General features: G+C 45.2%; 1 protein-coding gene across 1 annotated transcript; it reads left to right on the top strand.

Moving 5' to 3' along the window:
• Positions 1–2,539: 2,539 nt before the first annotated feature.
• On the top strand, positions 2,540–4,203 carry LOC135230560 (protein S100-A7-like). The gene is made up of 2 exons (XM_064279994.1): positions 2,540–2,710; positions 4,039–4,203. The coding sequence occupies exons 1-2, from the start codon at positions 2,540–2,542 to the stop codon at positions 4,201–4,203; spliced, it is 336 nt and encodes a 111-aa protein (XP_064136064.1).
• Positions 4,204–16,059: the final 11,856 nt, after the last annotated feature.

The following is a 16,059-nucleotide window of genomic DNA, read 5'->3' as shown; positions in this document are numbered from 1 at the left end:
GTTCACTCCCTATATTTTAAGCAGAAACACAACTAACGAAGAGTTTCAAGGGCTTATAACTCTTTGGAGGGCTGGAGGAGAGGAAGTTAAAGAGCCACTACAGAAGTGTTGCTTGTAAGGTGAACCTTCTCGGCTGTGACCCAGAATTTAGAAAACTGGTTGTAGGACAGCTATCACCATGGCACCACCACAGCTCCCATTGCCACAAAGCAGATGATTGGACAGTGTCACTTAGGGTACAGCTTCTGTGAACACTTACCTGTGTTGGAGCTGGCTTTGCAGCTCCCTCGGCTGCACCTTCTAAATCTCTCTGGAGAATCTCGACCTAATCATATCTGGGCCCTGGATGCAAAAGAACCTCAAAAATGTGACTTTCCACTTTCAGTCTCCAAATAGGAGAGATTGAGAGAGTGACTACTGTACTGACCACACAGCTGAATTTGGATCTCGACAGTGGTTCCTGGCATACTCCCGGGGTCCCCACGAGGCTGTGTGGTGAGATGATACTGAAGTGTCTAACTGAGCATCTCTGGCTGAGTGTCAGTCCTTCCTCTGTCAGTAATCGCAGTCTCCCTCTGGGGATTCCTGTGAGGATCTGGCAAGATGATGTCAGTGAAGGTGTTTCGTAAAAGATAGTGAGCTTCCCTGATGGAAAAGGTTTTTTTCCCCAGAATTGGTGGCCACAGACAGCTCTCACACAGGGGCTCATATCCTGAACACTGTGACAACCAAGACTTTGAGAATCACAGAGGCCCCACTCACTGCTGCCATTGCCCTGGAGCCCACATTTTCCTGGGTGGAGGTACCTGTGGGATTATTCTGTGCAGGGTCATCTGTCCTGTAGTGTGGGCTCCTGCAGGGCAGGAAATGGTGTGACCCCTTGCCCAGCCCAGACAGTAACACCATCAGGGGCTCACCAAGATGGCAGTATTATTAGGAGAGGGCTTTGAAGTCTGAGAGATCTGGGTTTGAATCCTCACTTTGTCATATTCTATCTGAGTAACCTTGAGAAACCCAGCCTCCGTCCCAATTTGCTCATCTTTAAGAAGGGAAAATACCTACCTCACAGTGGTAGAGAGCCTTGTGTGAACTCACAGGGCTCTCATGGGACTCTGAGGCAATGTACATAAAACGGTAACACACTGCATGGCTCTTTACTGTGCTTGGTAAAGGAGGCAGTTATTACTAGCCACTGATAAAATGTTGTGGAATGACTGAATGAAGAAACAGGTGTTTCTTTCCTCCAAGATCCCTAGATTCCATCATCCTTGAGCTATGGCAATGTACTCAGCTCTGTCCACACCTCTCTTGCATGGGGCCTCCTCCCACTGGCCAGGAGCCTGGGCTGGGCAGAATTGTGGTGATGTGCCCTGATAATGATAGGCACTGGAGACCCAACATATCTAGAAGGAAGTTTTGAGTATAGCTTCTTCGGTGTGTCTCCCCACCCAAAGTGGTGCAATGTTTGGAGAAACTAATGAAGACTGCCACAGGGCACCCAGCCTCTGGGAAGATCCCAGGCGGAGCTGTATAAAGGGCCTGCTTTGTGCCTAGATGCACAATCTCACTAATTCTCTCCTCCGTGATCTTCCTCAGATCCAGTAAGTCTGTACCTGTCTCTATTTTTTCCTAGGAGTCATGCCTGTTGCCCACTTGGTCTGCTGCCTGCAGCTGTGGGGGAATGCTAACCTGGCCTGGGAGTCAGTATGCATGGGTTCTGCAACTAATAGAGTGGGACCTTGTGGTTTTCCTGGCAAATCGCATATCCCTTCTTCTCCACCGGTCTCAGTGTGGGGCTGGCTGGGCTAAATGATCTTGTTATTCCTCTTTTCTCAGTATTAGGTGCTTTTCTGAGAACTGTCAGGTAAAAAATATGTTCCTCCTATAGCCCTTGGTTTTCTTTATTCCCTGGTTTCGGTGAGCTGTTTGGGCACAAGGTCTTCCAAAATAACTTCTGGGAAGGTCTTGGAGGGTGGAGGGGTCAGAATCGGTGGTGGTTGTCAGCGAGATACATTGGTGCGGAATTGAACTTGGTCCTCCTGTTTGGAAGGTGGGAGGTCTACCGCTGTGTTAGATATCCAGAAACCCAGGATTCTCGAGCTGATTGCTCAGGCTGGTAGTCCTTGGTGGAAGTGGGGAGAGTGGGGTAGACCAAAGGCTATGCTTGATGGGAATGTCTTGCCTTGGGATTTCATATGTCTCTTTGTGATCTCGCTTCCAACCAGATGAGCCAGGAGAAGTTGCATACCCACCACCAGCAGTTCAGCCTCTGCCCCTGACTAACACAGCCTTCATCTCCACTGTTCCACTCCCACTCATCCCAGACTCCCCCAGGAATGGTCTCAAGACCCAAGGCTTTGTTCCACTGTCCCCTCCCTGAGACCAATTTACCTCACCATTTGAGAAAGACAAGTTCCTTTTGTTCTGTCTTAGCTCAGCCCTCTCTCACTCCATAGCCTTGTCCTTCAAACTCTCTTCCACCCAGGTCATTCTCATTGATTTCTTTTCTGTAGACTCTTGTCTTGGAATAAAAGGCAAGATGAGCAACATTGCAACTGAGAAAGTCAAGATATGCCACACTTCATCTGAGAATTTGGTCCTGAGCTTGGTTGAACTATTTCATCGATACACCGGGTTTGATGATAAGATCAACAGGGAAAACCTGCTGAAGCTGCTGAAGGAGAACTTCCCCAACTTCCTCAATGACTGTGTGAGTAGGGGTCTGGCTCGTCTGGGGCAGGAAGAGGCTGTGTTATGTGTACAGGGAGGGAATACGGTGGGTGGATGGGGTCCATGGGCTTTGGCATATATATGGACCCCACTGCTAAGTGGATACACTGTTTATGATTGGCTGATCTGGAGTCTGGCCCTTCCCTGGATAACTCTCCATACCTCTACTCTCCTCATTTTACCTCCAGGCCCAAGGCAGGGCCAGTCCCATGTGGAGGCAGAATGGAAGATTCTAGGAGCTCAGAACAAAGAGTCATGCTCTTTTTTCTCCTGGGTACCTGTCCTGCCACTCGGGCTCCGTTGCTGTGTGAATCTGGACAAATCACCCACAATGTGATCCTTAGTTTTCTCATCTTCAAAAGGAGATAAAAGAACTTAATTTCCTGTTTTGGCGTTGTTGAAATGAAATGACTTAAGTGAAAATGCTTTGAAGAAGAGGAAAAGTGGTGGACATATTAGAGACTCAAGAAAGTGTTATGATTTGAAAACCAGTGACTAGACTAAAGCATCTGCCCTCCCACTGGTCACTGAGAGTCCCCCCAAGGGTCTGGTTGCCTTGGGTTAAAAGGTTACCTCCTAAAGGCTCTTCTTCACATTTTCCTGAGAGAAGGGGTTATTGTTAGGTGCTTTTCAACATCATAGCAACATGCAAGCCTCCAATGGCAGGTGAGTGGTGGCTGTGCACCAAGGTACATTGGCAAGGAATTGAACCCGGGCTTCCGGTTTGGAAGGTGGGAATTCTACCACTGTGGGAATTCTACCACTGAACTAGCACTGCCCGTGGAAGGAGAGGTAACACGGTGGGAATCATGAACCCAAAGACATGACCACCATCTTTTGTATGGGCAAAGCACATTCATAGTCCTAATTTCATCTAACTGTTAGAAGGAATCATTAGCACAGATTGAGACTAAGGAACAGAATGAATGGGGCCAAACCGATAGGCTTTGATGGGAAAGAATTTAAGTGTGAAGAGCATTAGAGAATGAGGAGAGTAACTGGCTGGGCTGTAATGGTCCCGTGGGGGAAGAATGAAGACAGTGCACCTGAAGGGGAGGTGGTGGATGAGCCTGAGTCCCCTTGTCATTTATCAGTGTACTCCCCATGCAAGTTGCTATTTTTGACGAGAAATCTCCAGTGATGAGTCAGGGCTTGACTTTGCTTGACCCCATCTCTCCATCTCCATAGCATCACCTGACCAACCACACCTTTGGTTCACCCTAGGTGTTGTCTCTTCTTCTGTCTCTATTCTCCTCTTCTCCCTGGATAATGTATTTATGTTTGTTTGTATGTTTTTTTACCCCACAGGAAAGAAGGGGAAAAGATTACTTATGCAATGTTTTTGAGAAAAAAGACAAGAATAAGGATAAGAAGATTGACTTTTCCGAGTTTCTCTCTGTAGTGGGAGACATAGCCACTGACTACCACAAACAGAGCCATGGTGCCCCGCCCTGTTCCGGGGGATGCCAGTGATCCCTGGCCAGTCCAGCCTAGAGGCCTGCAGAGACCCCCAAAACAATAAATATCTCCTTGCACCTGATACTTGCATTACTCCTTCCTTCTCTTTTGGTGGTATTAGTGGACAAATGGACAAATACTGACTCGCGCCTTTCTAGACTCTCCACAAGGTGGGGTGGTCAACCCAGCTGACATTTAGTGCAGTGAGGCCTTCCTGGTCTTATCCCAGGCCCACTTCTGCTCCTCAGGGCCCCATGTAGCCCAACTGCTGGTATCACAGGAGGGCCCTGCTAGTATGGCATATGCTCTTTTTTCTCCTGGGATAGAGCTGGGATCCTGGGATGTCTCTTTGTCTCCCAAGTGGTGCCTGTCTGTGCGTAAGTGTGTAGGGGGTGGGGTATCTCTGGTGTGGCACTGAGATATCCATCACCCACCTGGCTGTTTAGGAAAGAACAGGGAGGAGCAGACGCTTTATTTCCTAGCCCTTCACTGCCGTTGCTTCTAAGGACCATAGAGGAGTTGGATCTCTCCTCTGAAGCCAAAAGTACATCCTCGACCAAAGTCATGCCTTCCTGTGACCCTGAGGGCCACTGGGCATGTTCTTTATGGGTCATTGTCATGAATGGGGAGAGACAGCAGGGTCCTGAGAACCAGCTCTGCCTGCAGGAGTCTATGGATATGATTTTTTTCGGCTTGTATGTGATGTGTTAACCTGCAGTATGTGTGTGTGTGTTTGTGTGCGTTTATGCAGGTGTGTGTGTGAATGAGAAGGAGCTTCTGCTCTGAGGTGTCTCTCCTCACTGCGATGTGAGACATGTGCACTGTGGAGACAGAAGTGAAGATTTGAAGAGCTTGTTGTCTAGTGAGGAAGTCTCAGAGGAAGCAGGTGAAAGAATAGGGCTGGTTAAGGTCCACAGTCGTTATGTGTTCCCTTATGGGTGCTGGAGGAGTCCTCCCTCAGTGGGATACTTGAAAAATAAACTAACCTTTTGGCCAGATAAAGTGGAGAGGGAGAAACAAACTCCCACTGTGGGATCCTCTACTTGGGGTCACACACTGTTGGGCACTTAGGACTCAGAAACCAACATGGCACAGGGGCTGCCTTCCCAGCCCTGGCTCTCTGGAGGACACCAATCTCCTTGCGGCTTTTTCCCTGGGAAGGCAGGGGGCTGCTCATTCTCGACTTACTCAAGCCTGAAAGAGGCAGGAGGCAGGAGGGTTCAGTAATCACTTCCATCCCCAGTGTCACTTCCAGGCCATGTCCCCTACATCTCCTCCTTGAGGTTCACTCCATCTCGTTCCTTCACTCCTATCTGCTTGGTTACAGTTGCCTATCAACCTACTGGTCACACCCATCTTTCAACCTGACCTGCTGTTTCCTTCTCTATCCCACCCACGGGATATGCTTGGGAGAATATAATAATCATATACTAATTAACTAACTAACAAGTCCCTCCTCACCAATTTCTCCTCTTTACTTGGGGTCCCCTTCCACTCTGGGCTTTGTCAGAAGTTGGCTTTACTCCTTTCTGATATTCTCCTTTCCACCTACCTCTGCTTAGCCTTTCTGTTCCTTCTCTCCCTTGCTTTAATTTCCCCTACTTTTCAAACTAATCAGAAGCTTGGGTCTCTAAGCCTCTTCTTCTCTCTTCCTGTCAACCTTGGCTGGTGTCACCTCCTTCCTTCAGCCTACCCTACATGATTCACCACCACGATTCAACTTGGCTTTTATCTTTTCTTTACCCACACCTGTCTTGCAACATCCCAGTCTAGAATCATTCTCAACTTTTGCCTCCTCTCTTCTGCTACCCACAGTGTTGACCCTTGTTGATTATTTTTGTGCCATGACCCTGCAGTTGGTCTTCTGCCTGCCTACTTGACTGCATTTTTCTCTGAACTCGTCCTAACAGTTATGCTCTGGGTATAGATCCAAGTACTTGCAAATCCCCACAACACTCGATGCTGTTTCCTGCTATCATTACATTTGCTGTCTCTGTTTCCTCTGCCTGAAACTTCTTTCTTAGTCTTGCCTGCCTTGGAACATCTTGTCTTAATTCTGAGTTTAAGTGCCATCTTCTCTGTAGTGATTGTACTCAGAGGTGACCCCAAGGATGTGATAAGTTCCCTTTTCTGTCTCTATTGTACATTATGCTGATTTTTGTTTCTGGCATCCACAACACCTACTTCATTTATCTGATCTCTTGTATAAGATGAGTTTGTAGAGGGCAGAGACTGTTTGCACCCCTGAATCCTCAACACCTGGCAGTATACCTGGCACAGAGTATGTGTTTGTAAACATTCGTTGACACAAAACTCCTCTGAAAATTGATTGAATTGAACCCCGAAGTTCTTCTGCCCTACTGATAATGGCAGACTACAAAGTGGCTCTGGCACCTGTCAGAATATTTATAAACCCTAGTAGGTCAGAACCCTGCTTCAGGGTAATCAAGAGTCCAAAGAGCTGTTGGGATCATCCATAGAATCACGAAAATGGATTCTTGCAAAGGTAGGCATTGGAACCTGGATGGTGTCTTAGGCTGGGTTCTCTAGAGAAGTAAACCTGTTGCTATTGAGTTCATTCCAAGTCATAGTGGCCCTATAGGATGGAATAGAACTTCCCAATAGTATTTCCAAGGAATGGCTGGTGGATTTCACCTGCCGCCCTTTTGTCTAGCTGCCGTAGCTCTTAACCACGGTGCTACCAAGGAGACAGAGAGAGAGACAAAAAGAGAGAGAGAGATTTATCTCAAGGAAATGGCTCAGGCCACTGTAGGAGGCTGGCAAGACCCCAGCCTGTGGGTCAGGTGTCAGGTTGGAGACTTCTCCTGGCTCACGTAGCAGTAGGGGCTGAACATTCACATTGGAAAAAACTATATTCTCTTCTTTGGTCCATTCGGAGAGGTTTATCCACATACTTCTTCTCTGTACCTCCTTATCTCCTACTTTCCAATCAAGTTCCTCCCAAGTCCCTGACTGATGAGCCAAACCACTGGCCACAGTTTGTGAATCAGTACAGAATCACACATCTGGCCATTTCTCCTTCCAAAGAAAATGAAGTGCCTGGTGCACTGCTTGATGTTCTGCCCATTGGGAGAATTGTCCTTCACCACTGACCTTCAGGAAGAAAGGGCCTATAGTGCTGTCACTGTCCCTTTTTGGGTGGTGCCTGCATATCGTCCAAAACCATCTGTAATCCAGGCATGATTGTTCTGTTCCTTAGTCACCTGGTCGTAAGGAACTCTCCATGAGGGCTTAGTTGCATACTGTGAGAGGGTAGGTAATGTGACAGGAGTTGAGACCCTAGGCATTTGGGCCACTTCCTCATTCAACTTACTTGTACCTTTGGGCTCTGCTTAGGCCCAGTCTCATATATAACACTTCCGTTTAATGACGGAGTGCTGCTGTGCAGGTCTGACTTTATGGTTCTGTCAGTCAGACAACACTCAGTTCCTGATGGGCACTTCAGGCCACATGGTTACTTGGTGGTCTATGGCCAAGTATGGTTAAGCGTTCAGTCTCTACTAAGGCTCAGTAAGAAGCCAAAAGCTGTTTCAAAAAGGAGAGTAGTTATCTTCAGAGGATGACAGGGTTTTGCTCTAAAATCCTAAGGGTTTACACTGTGATTCACCAATAGTGGATTGTCAAAGACTCCAAACAACATCTCTATCTGCCACTGATATTTCAAATACCATTGGATCAACTGGATTATATGGCCCAAGTGGCAGAGCAGCTTGCAGAGCCGCCTGAAGCTGCTGAAGATCCTTCTGTTGTCCTGGGCCCCAATTCAAACTAGCAGTTTTCAAGTCACTTGATACATAGGCCAGAGTAACACACCTAGATGAGGGGTAAATTGCCTCCAAAATGCAAAGAGATTCACAAGTCGTTGTGCATCCTTTTTAGTTGTGGGAGGTGCCAGATGCAAGAACTTATTTCCACTTTAGAAGAAATGTCTCGACATGCCCCACACCACAAGACCCCTAGATGTTTCATTGAGGTGGAAGGGGCCTAAATTTTTGTTGAATTAATTCCCACCTTCTAGCACTCAAGTGTTTTACCTATAAGTCCAGAGTCATTGACACTGCTTCTTTACTAGGTCCAATCAGCATAATGTCATCAATTTAATGGAACAGTGTGACATCTTGTGGAAAATAAAGATGATCAAGTTCCCTGCAGATTCAATTATGGCATAGGGCTGGGGAGTTGATCTACCTCTGATCCAGGACAGTGAAAATGTACTGCTGGCTTTACTAGCTGAAGTCAAACTGCTTCTGGTGTGCACTCATCAACCAGAATTGAGAAAAATGCATTGGCCAGATCACTAACTGCATACAAGGTACCAGGAAATGTATTCATTTGCTCAAGCAATGAAACCACATCTGGAACAGCAGCTGCAGTTATGGTCACAACCTGGTTAGGTTTATGATCATCACTCTTCTTTTCCAAGATCCATCTATTTTTTGCACAGGCCAAATAGGTTAGTTGAATAGGAAATTGGTAAGAATCACCACCTGTGCATCCTTGAAGTCCTTGATAGAGACAGTAATGTCTGCAATCCCTCCATGAATATGGTACTGCTTTTGGCTTTCTATTTTCTTAGGTAGGGGTCGTTCTAATGGCTTGCATTTGGCTTTTCCTACCATAATAGCCTTAGTCCACTTCAGGGATCTAATGTGGTGGTGCTGAGTGTTATTGAGTGTATCTTTTCCAGTTATGCATTTGGGATCTGAGGAAATCAGTACAGAATGGATTTGGGGACCCAGTGTAATGTGAGCCTGAGTTAAGACTCCATTAAGAACTTGATCTCCCTTTGCCCTCACTCTGACTGGTGGGCCACGGTGTCATTTTGGGTCTCCTGAAATTAGTGCCAGTTCAGAGCCACTCTCTGGTAATACCCAGAAATTCTGATTATTTCCTTTTCCCCAGTGAACATTCAGTGTCTTAAAAGGCTATAGATCTCTTTGGGGAAGGCTGGGAGAAAGATTACAGTATAGTTTTTGTTGATGCAGTGGGATCCTTCATCAAGGGACATGGCCTCCTTTTCATCCAGTGGATTTTGGGCCTGTAAACTCTGTCAAGTCTGAGAACTGATTGAGGGGCCGAGACTCTCTATTCTGGCAATTTGAGTTCGGCTGCTGTTCCTTTAACCCAGAATTCTTCTACTTGTACAGATCAAGTAAATATTTAGTAGATTTCCCATCTATTTCACTCCTAGGGGCACCATGACTAAGTTCCAACTCCATAAGTCCATATGAGTCAGACTGTTCTGATTACTGCTTTGAATCCACTGGCCATTATTGGTAAACTAAGCCCACCTTGTCTTTGTTGACTGAGTGCTACCACTTGGTCTCTACCACCACAGGGTCCAATCGGCTTCATTTTATTTAGGTGTCTTAATTCAGTTAGGAAAGTTCCCACTGTCAAGTCTAGCTTATGTAAAATAGCAATCATAGCAGGCCTTAAGGGTGGTGGAGCTCCCTTCGCAAATGTGTTCCCCACTGTTGTGGTAAAGGTGTGTCCTCTGGGCACTTCATGGGTGGGTCTGTGGGTCCACTCTTCCATTCCTCTAAGGCTTTGGACACCTTCTTCTATAGTATACCTAGGCGGCTCTGTTGCTTCAACTTAATTTAGTATAGGCCACCATGCAACCCATGCTTCAGTGAACCAACCAAATAAACTATTAGATTATTTTCTAACCTCTTGAGCTGAAACAATGAATGAAGAATCTGAGTTTAGTGGGCCCTTAGCAATAATCTCAGACCGATCCAACTTTATGTTCCTTGTACTATTCTCCTTGAAAAGCCTTTCTCACACATATTCCCATTTCTGTTTGTACATATTAGAAAAGCCAAGCAGTTATTTGGGAATGTAGAGTACCTCTTCCTGGGTCACAATTTGTACTTCACCTTTTGGGACTCCCTGGGACTTACATCTAGTTATAGATCTGAAAGCAAAAATGGGTGTTGGGGATGTGTTCTGAGAACATTCAGCAATGTCCTGTAAGGCTTCTGTCTCAGGTTATGCCCTAAGCAATGAGTCAGATGCAGTGCCAGACAATATCTTAGACAGAGGCTCTTCAGACACAGCTGGGTTAATCTCATCAGATGGGAGTGGAGAGGCTAATGATTTGAGTGGAGATTGTGACTTAGCAGAAAAAGATGCAGTAATCTATTCAGATGGGAGTGAGAGGAATGGTTCTGTTGGCAGGAGTGATTCAACAGAATTTTGGGGCTCAGTATCCACAGCTTCCTGATTACCTACCGATATGTCCCCATCCCACGTTTAAGGATCCTATATCTTCCCTACCCATACGCTCACTTTAACTTCAGAAATCTTTAGAGGTTGGGAATTCAATTGGCGTTGTAATTCAGCCAATCTTATAAGATTCTGGGTTTGTTTTGGGCAATATCAGCTCATTTTCTACAAGAATAAGGTTTTCTTTCAGGGCACAAGTGGCAACTTTGAGGTCATTTGTGTGGCACTTGAGCTTTGACTCTGAAGTTATGAGCTCACCTCTTTCTTTTACCACTTTGTCTAGCAAAAGTATGACCAACAAACCAGCTTCCTTACACTTCTCATTTTGAGAAAAATGTAGAAAAGTATGAAACATACAATCATTTTGAGCTTTGCCTCTCACCAATACTTCATCTATGGGTCGTGGTATTTTGCGTATCTCTATTGCCACCTCGTGCCATGGATTAGCAATGCCCTCTTTACTACTGGAAGCAGGGTCATCAACATCTTTAAGACTAAGCAGGCTTGAGAGCCAGTTTAGAAAACTCATCCTTTTAATTTTCTTTCCCTAGAACCACTCTTGGTATGAAATATATTAGCCTGGGTTCCCTAGAGAAGCAAAACCATGAAGCAGGTATGTATCTCTCTGTGTAAGTATATATCTATATCTCTATTTATTTACATATATGTATAGATAGAGAGATTTATGTCAAGGAAATGGCTCATGCATGTGTAGAGGCTGCAAATCTTGGGTTAGGCATCATGCTGGAAGCTTCTTCTGTCTCATGTAGCTGCAAGGACTGACAAATCCAAGATCAGGAGGTAAGAGAGCAGGCTGCTGGCTTATAGGCTGTGGAGGCTGATGAATCCCAAGATCAGCATGCAGTGTGGTAGGCTGCTAGCTCACATGCCAAGACCCAGAAGTCAGATGATGATGAGTGCGATGCAGGATCCAGAGTGAGCAAAAGCCAGAGAGCCTTGCCAAAATGTCCATATACATTGGATGTAGGGCACATCCCTGAGGAAACTCGTCTTACAACTGATTGGCTGATCACATCAGATCCCATCATGGAGGTGATTACATCATATTACAAAATGGAAGATACCTGCATAATTACATCACTGCCAAATTACATCATTACATAATTGTCAGGCTATATCATTACATAACTGTCAAACGACTGAGAACCATGGCCCAACCAAGTTGACACACAACCTTTAAATTCTCCCTTTTCTGCATGGACCCACAATTGTTGTTTCAGTTCTGAGCAGCACGGCTGACATGAGGCTGGAACGTTAGACAACTCACTGCCAGAGCAGGGCCTCTAGATTTTGAACCTCCCACTCTCCTACTAATCCTTCTAGCTTCAGTGCTGAGCTTCCCTCCACAAGCTGTGTTCACTTTATACCTTCTGCTCACACTGGCTTTAGGACTCAACAACCTGTATTAGTTTTTCTGTTTCTGTTTGTTTGTTTGTCTCCATCCTGAGATGTGAGCTTCTCAAAGCCAGGACCTTTGGAACTGGCATACAACTCACGTGTGTTGGTCTGTAAACATTCTGACAGGTGTCAGAGGCACTTGCAGTCTTCCCTATTCACTAGGGGAGGAGAGCTTGGGGTTAAATTGAGTTAATTTTCAGAGGAGTTATTGTCAAGTCCATGGCTCAGCTGTGAACGAGGCAACTGGGACAGTGAACTCAGCCACATCCCTGAGCTCAAAATTTCAATTAGACAGCTCAACAAGAATTTCTTTGAAAAGGATCAGCATTGAGCTGGATGCTATGACGCAGAGGTTGAAGATGTCCTAAATGTCCAACTTTTCCAAACTGCCGTACCACTCCATCATCTCTAACATCAACTAATCCCTCTCCCTTCAGCACTCTGCCTCCCTTCTTTGGGTTCTGTAATTCACTGCAATGTCTCTATAAAAGAAATGGCGCACGAATTTGTAGAGGCTGGCAAGTCCCAAATCTGAGTCAGGTGGAAGCTTCTCCTGACACTAGTGGCTACTGGTGCTGATGAACCCCAACTGGCAGTTCAGACCACAGACTGCTGGCTCACAAGGTTGCACAAGCAGGTCAGTTGATAAGCTGCTGACCCATGGGGCTGTGGAGGTCTGTGAACCCATAATTAGTAGGTCAGACAGCAGGCCTGTGGCTCAAGTCCCAAGAACTGGAGGTCAATTGATCATGAACTAGATTTGGGATTCAGATGCAGAGAGAGAGAATCTTGCCATGTGATCTACACATATACCTTACATGCAGTCCACACTGCAGGGAAGGGCACAACTTGAGTAAAGGTGGGACTTGAGTCAAGCTCTCCTGCAAGGCTGCATTCCAAGGTACACCCTACACCAATTCTGCCTCATCAAGATTAGAGCTCAGGACTCACGACCCAAAAAATGGAGGAGAAACATATAATACTGGGAATCTTGGCCTAGCCATGTGGGCACATAACTCTAACCATCATATGTTCCATATATCTGATTTGCATAGTCCCACTCCATCATTGCATGTGAGTCACAAAGACCACAGCTAGAAGGGGCATATTAAGTAATTCATTATACCACACCTGGGTTTTAATTTTCAGGGAATTCTAAGGAATTCGATGTGAACCTAATGTTACTGTTTAGACTGGTGAGAAAAGGGCAATACAGAGTAGTGTTTAAGAGTCTGGGTTTTGGAATCAGACCCATTTTTTAGGGTGTTGTTTATGCCCTTGCTGCTGTATGAAGTCTTTCACTCAAAAGCAATTGGTAACTATTTCTGTTATTATTACTTTTTTTTGTGGTTATTGTATTGGTTTGGAGATCATCTTGGATAGCTACCAATTCTCCCAAACTCAGGTCATAGTTGCTTTTCAGGGAGATGTTGCCACTCCAAGAAGAACTAAAGAATCCTGTGTTCACACGAGATGCCATTACCTCTTGCCCAGAGGCATAAGCATGACCTGTTGGGGAATACTTTGTTTGAGACACTGAATGCTCCTGCCTTTCTCCTACCACCCACTCTGCCTCCTGCTTCCCATCTCTGGCTCACAGCAGTAAACAATCCTTTGTAGGAGTCCTTTCTTCTTGCCTTGAGGCAGTGGGGCTTAGAGCTCTTTTGTGCTTAAGATGATCCTTCTTTTTGTACAACCATTTTCCTAGCCATTCCTTCTCTGTTGTTTACAAAGATATGCAAACAACAAAAGGCTTTTATTGAAGAATTTTCTTATTCTAATAAAAATAATCAGGAAATACTTGTTCGAGCTGAACAGAAGATTTCAAAGGGTGCTGGAAAAAATAATGTAAAGTATTGCGCTGGCATGTGTAAAGAGCTGGAGATAGAAAACCAAAGGGGAAGGACATGGTCAGGATTTCTTGAGTTGAAAGAACTGCAGAAAAATTCAAGTACTGAGTTGCAATACTCAAGGACTGTAGGGGGAATATACTAAAATGATACAGAAAGCATATGAAGAAGGTGGAAGGAATACACAGACTCTGTATACTAAAAAGAGTTGGTCAGTGTTCACCCATTTCAGGAGGTAGCATATGATCAGGAACCCAGGCTAATGAAGGAAGAAGTCCAAGCTGCACTGAAGTGATTGGCCAAAAACAAGGCTCCAGGAACTGACCGAAGATCAATTGAGATGTTTCAACAAAATGGACACAGTGCTGCAACTGCTCACTCATCTATGCCAAGAAATCCGGACTGCAGCTACCTGGGCAATCAACTGGAAGATACCCAAATTTATGCCTATTACCAAGAGAGGTGATCCAACTGAATGTGGAAAGTATTGAACAACATCTTTAATATCACATGTAAGCAATATTTTGCTGGAGGTCATTGAAAAGTGGCTGCAGAGAAGTATATCAACAGGAAACTGCAAGAAATTCAAGCTGTGATTAGAAGAGGACGTGGAACCAGGGATATCATTGTTGATGTCATATGGGTCCTGGCTGAAAGCAGAGAATACCAGAAAGATGTTTACCTGTGTTTTATTGACTACACTAAGGCATTCGACTCTGTGGATCAGAATAAATTACGGATAACATTGCGGAGAATGGGAATTCAGGAATATTTAATATTGCTTATGAGGAGTCTGTACATGGATCAAGAGGCAGTCGTTAGGACAGAACAAGGTGGTATGACATGGTTCAAAGTCAGGAAGGGTGTGCACCAGGGTTGTATCCTTTCAGCATGCCTGTTCAATCTGTATGCTGAGGAAATAATCAGAGAAGCTGGACTGTATGAAGATGAATGGTACATCAGGACTGGAGGATGGCATGGACTGGATTGTGTCTCTCCAAAATATCTCTCAACCTGGTTAGGTCATGATTCCCTTGTATGATTGTTACCATTGTCTACCATTTTATCTTCTGATGTGATTTCTGTCTGTGTTGTAAATCCTAACACTATGGTGTAATAAGATGGATTAGCTGCAGTTATGTTGATGAGGCCTACAAGATTAGGTAGTGTCTTAAACCAATCTCTTCTGAGATATAAAAGAGAGAAGGAAGCAGAGTGACGGGAAAGGCAAACCACCAAGAACGCAGCACTGGGAGCAGAGCACATCCTTTGGACCTTAGGTTCCTGCGCTGAGATGTTCCCACATCAGGGGAGGGTTGATGCATCACAAGGACCTTCTTTCAGAGCCAACAGAGAGAGAAAATACCTTCTCCTGGAGCTGGTGTCCTGAATTTGAACTTTTAGATTACTGGACTGTGAGAGAATAAACTTCTCTTTGTTAAAGCCATCCAGATGTGGTATTTCTGTTATAGCAGCACTAGATGACTAAGACAGAGTAAGGCTCATTAACAACCTACATTATGCAGATGATACAACCTTGCTTGCTGAAAGTGAAGAGAACTTGAAGCACTTACTGATGAAGATCAAAGACCACAGCCTTTCATATGGGTTTCAGCTCAACATAAAGAAAACAAAAATCCTCACAACTGGACCACTAAGCAACATCATGATTAAGGGAGAAAAGATTGAGGACGTCAAGGATTTCATTTTCCTTGGATCCAGAATCAACACACGTGGAAGCTGCAGTCAAGAAATCACAAGATGCATTGCACTGGGCAAAGTGGCTGCAAAAGAGCTCTTTAAAGTGCTGGAAAGCAAAGATGTCACCTTGAAGACTAAGGTGCGCCTGACCCAAGCCATGGTGTTTCCAGTTGCCTCATATGCATGTGAAAGCTGGACAATGAACAAGGAAGACTGAAGAAGAATTGAAGCCTTTGAATTGTGGTGATGGTGAGGAATGTTGACTATACATACATACCATGGACTGCCAGAAGAAGAAACAAATCTGTTTTGGAAGAGGTACAAGCAGAATGCTCCTTAGAAGCAAGGATGGTGAGACTACATCTCACATGCTTTGAACTTGTTATCAGGAGGGATCAGTCCCTGGAGAAGGACATCATGCTTTGGTAAAATAGAGGGTCAGCAAAAAAAGGAAGCCCCTCAATGAGATGAACTGGTGCAGTGGCTGAACAATGGACTCAAGCATAGCAACAGTTGTGAGGATGGGGTCACTATCGGTCGCTATGGGTAGCATGGGTTTGCTATTGGTTGGAACCAACTTGAGGGCGCCTAAGAGCAACAAATAAATGTTCAGTCAGAAAGTATTGGCTAAACAAATTCTGGAAAGGCT

Source organism: Loxodonta africana, chromosome 3 (genome assembly GCF_030014295.1).
Source record: "Loxodonta africana isolate mLoxAfr1 chromosome 3, mLoxAfr1.hap2, whole genome shotgun sequence".
Lineage (NCBI taxonomy): Eukaryota > Metazoa > Chordata > Mammalia > Proboscidea > Elephantidae > Loxodonta > Loxodonta africana.
This window is presented reverse-complemented; position numbering and strand designations above follow the sequence as displayed.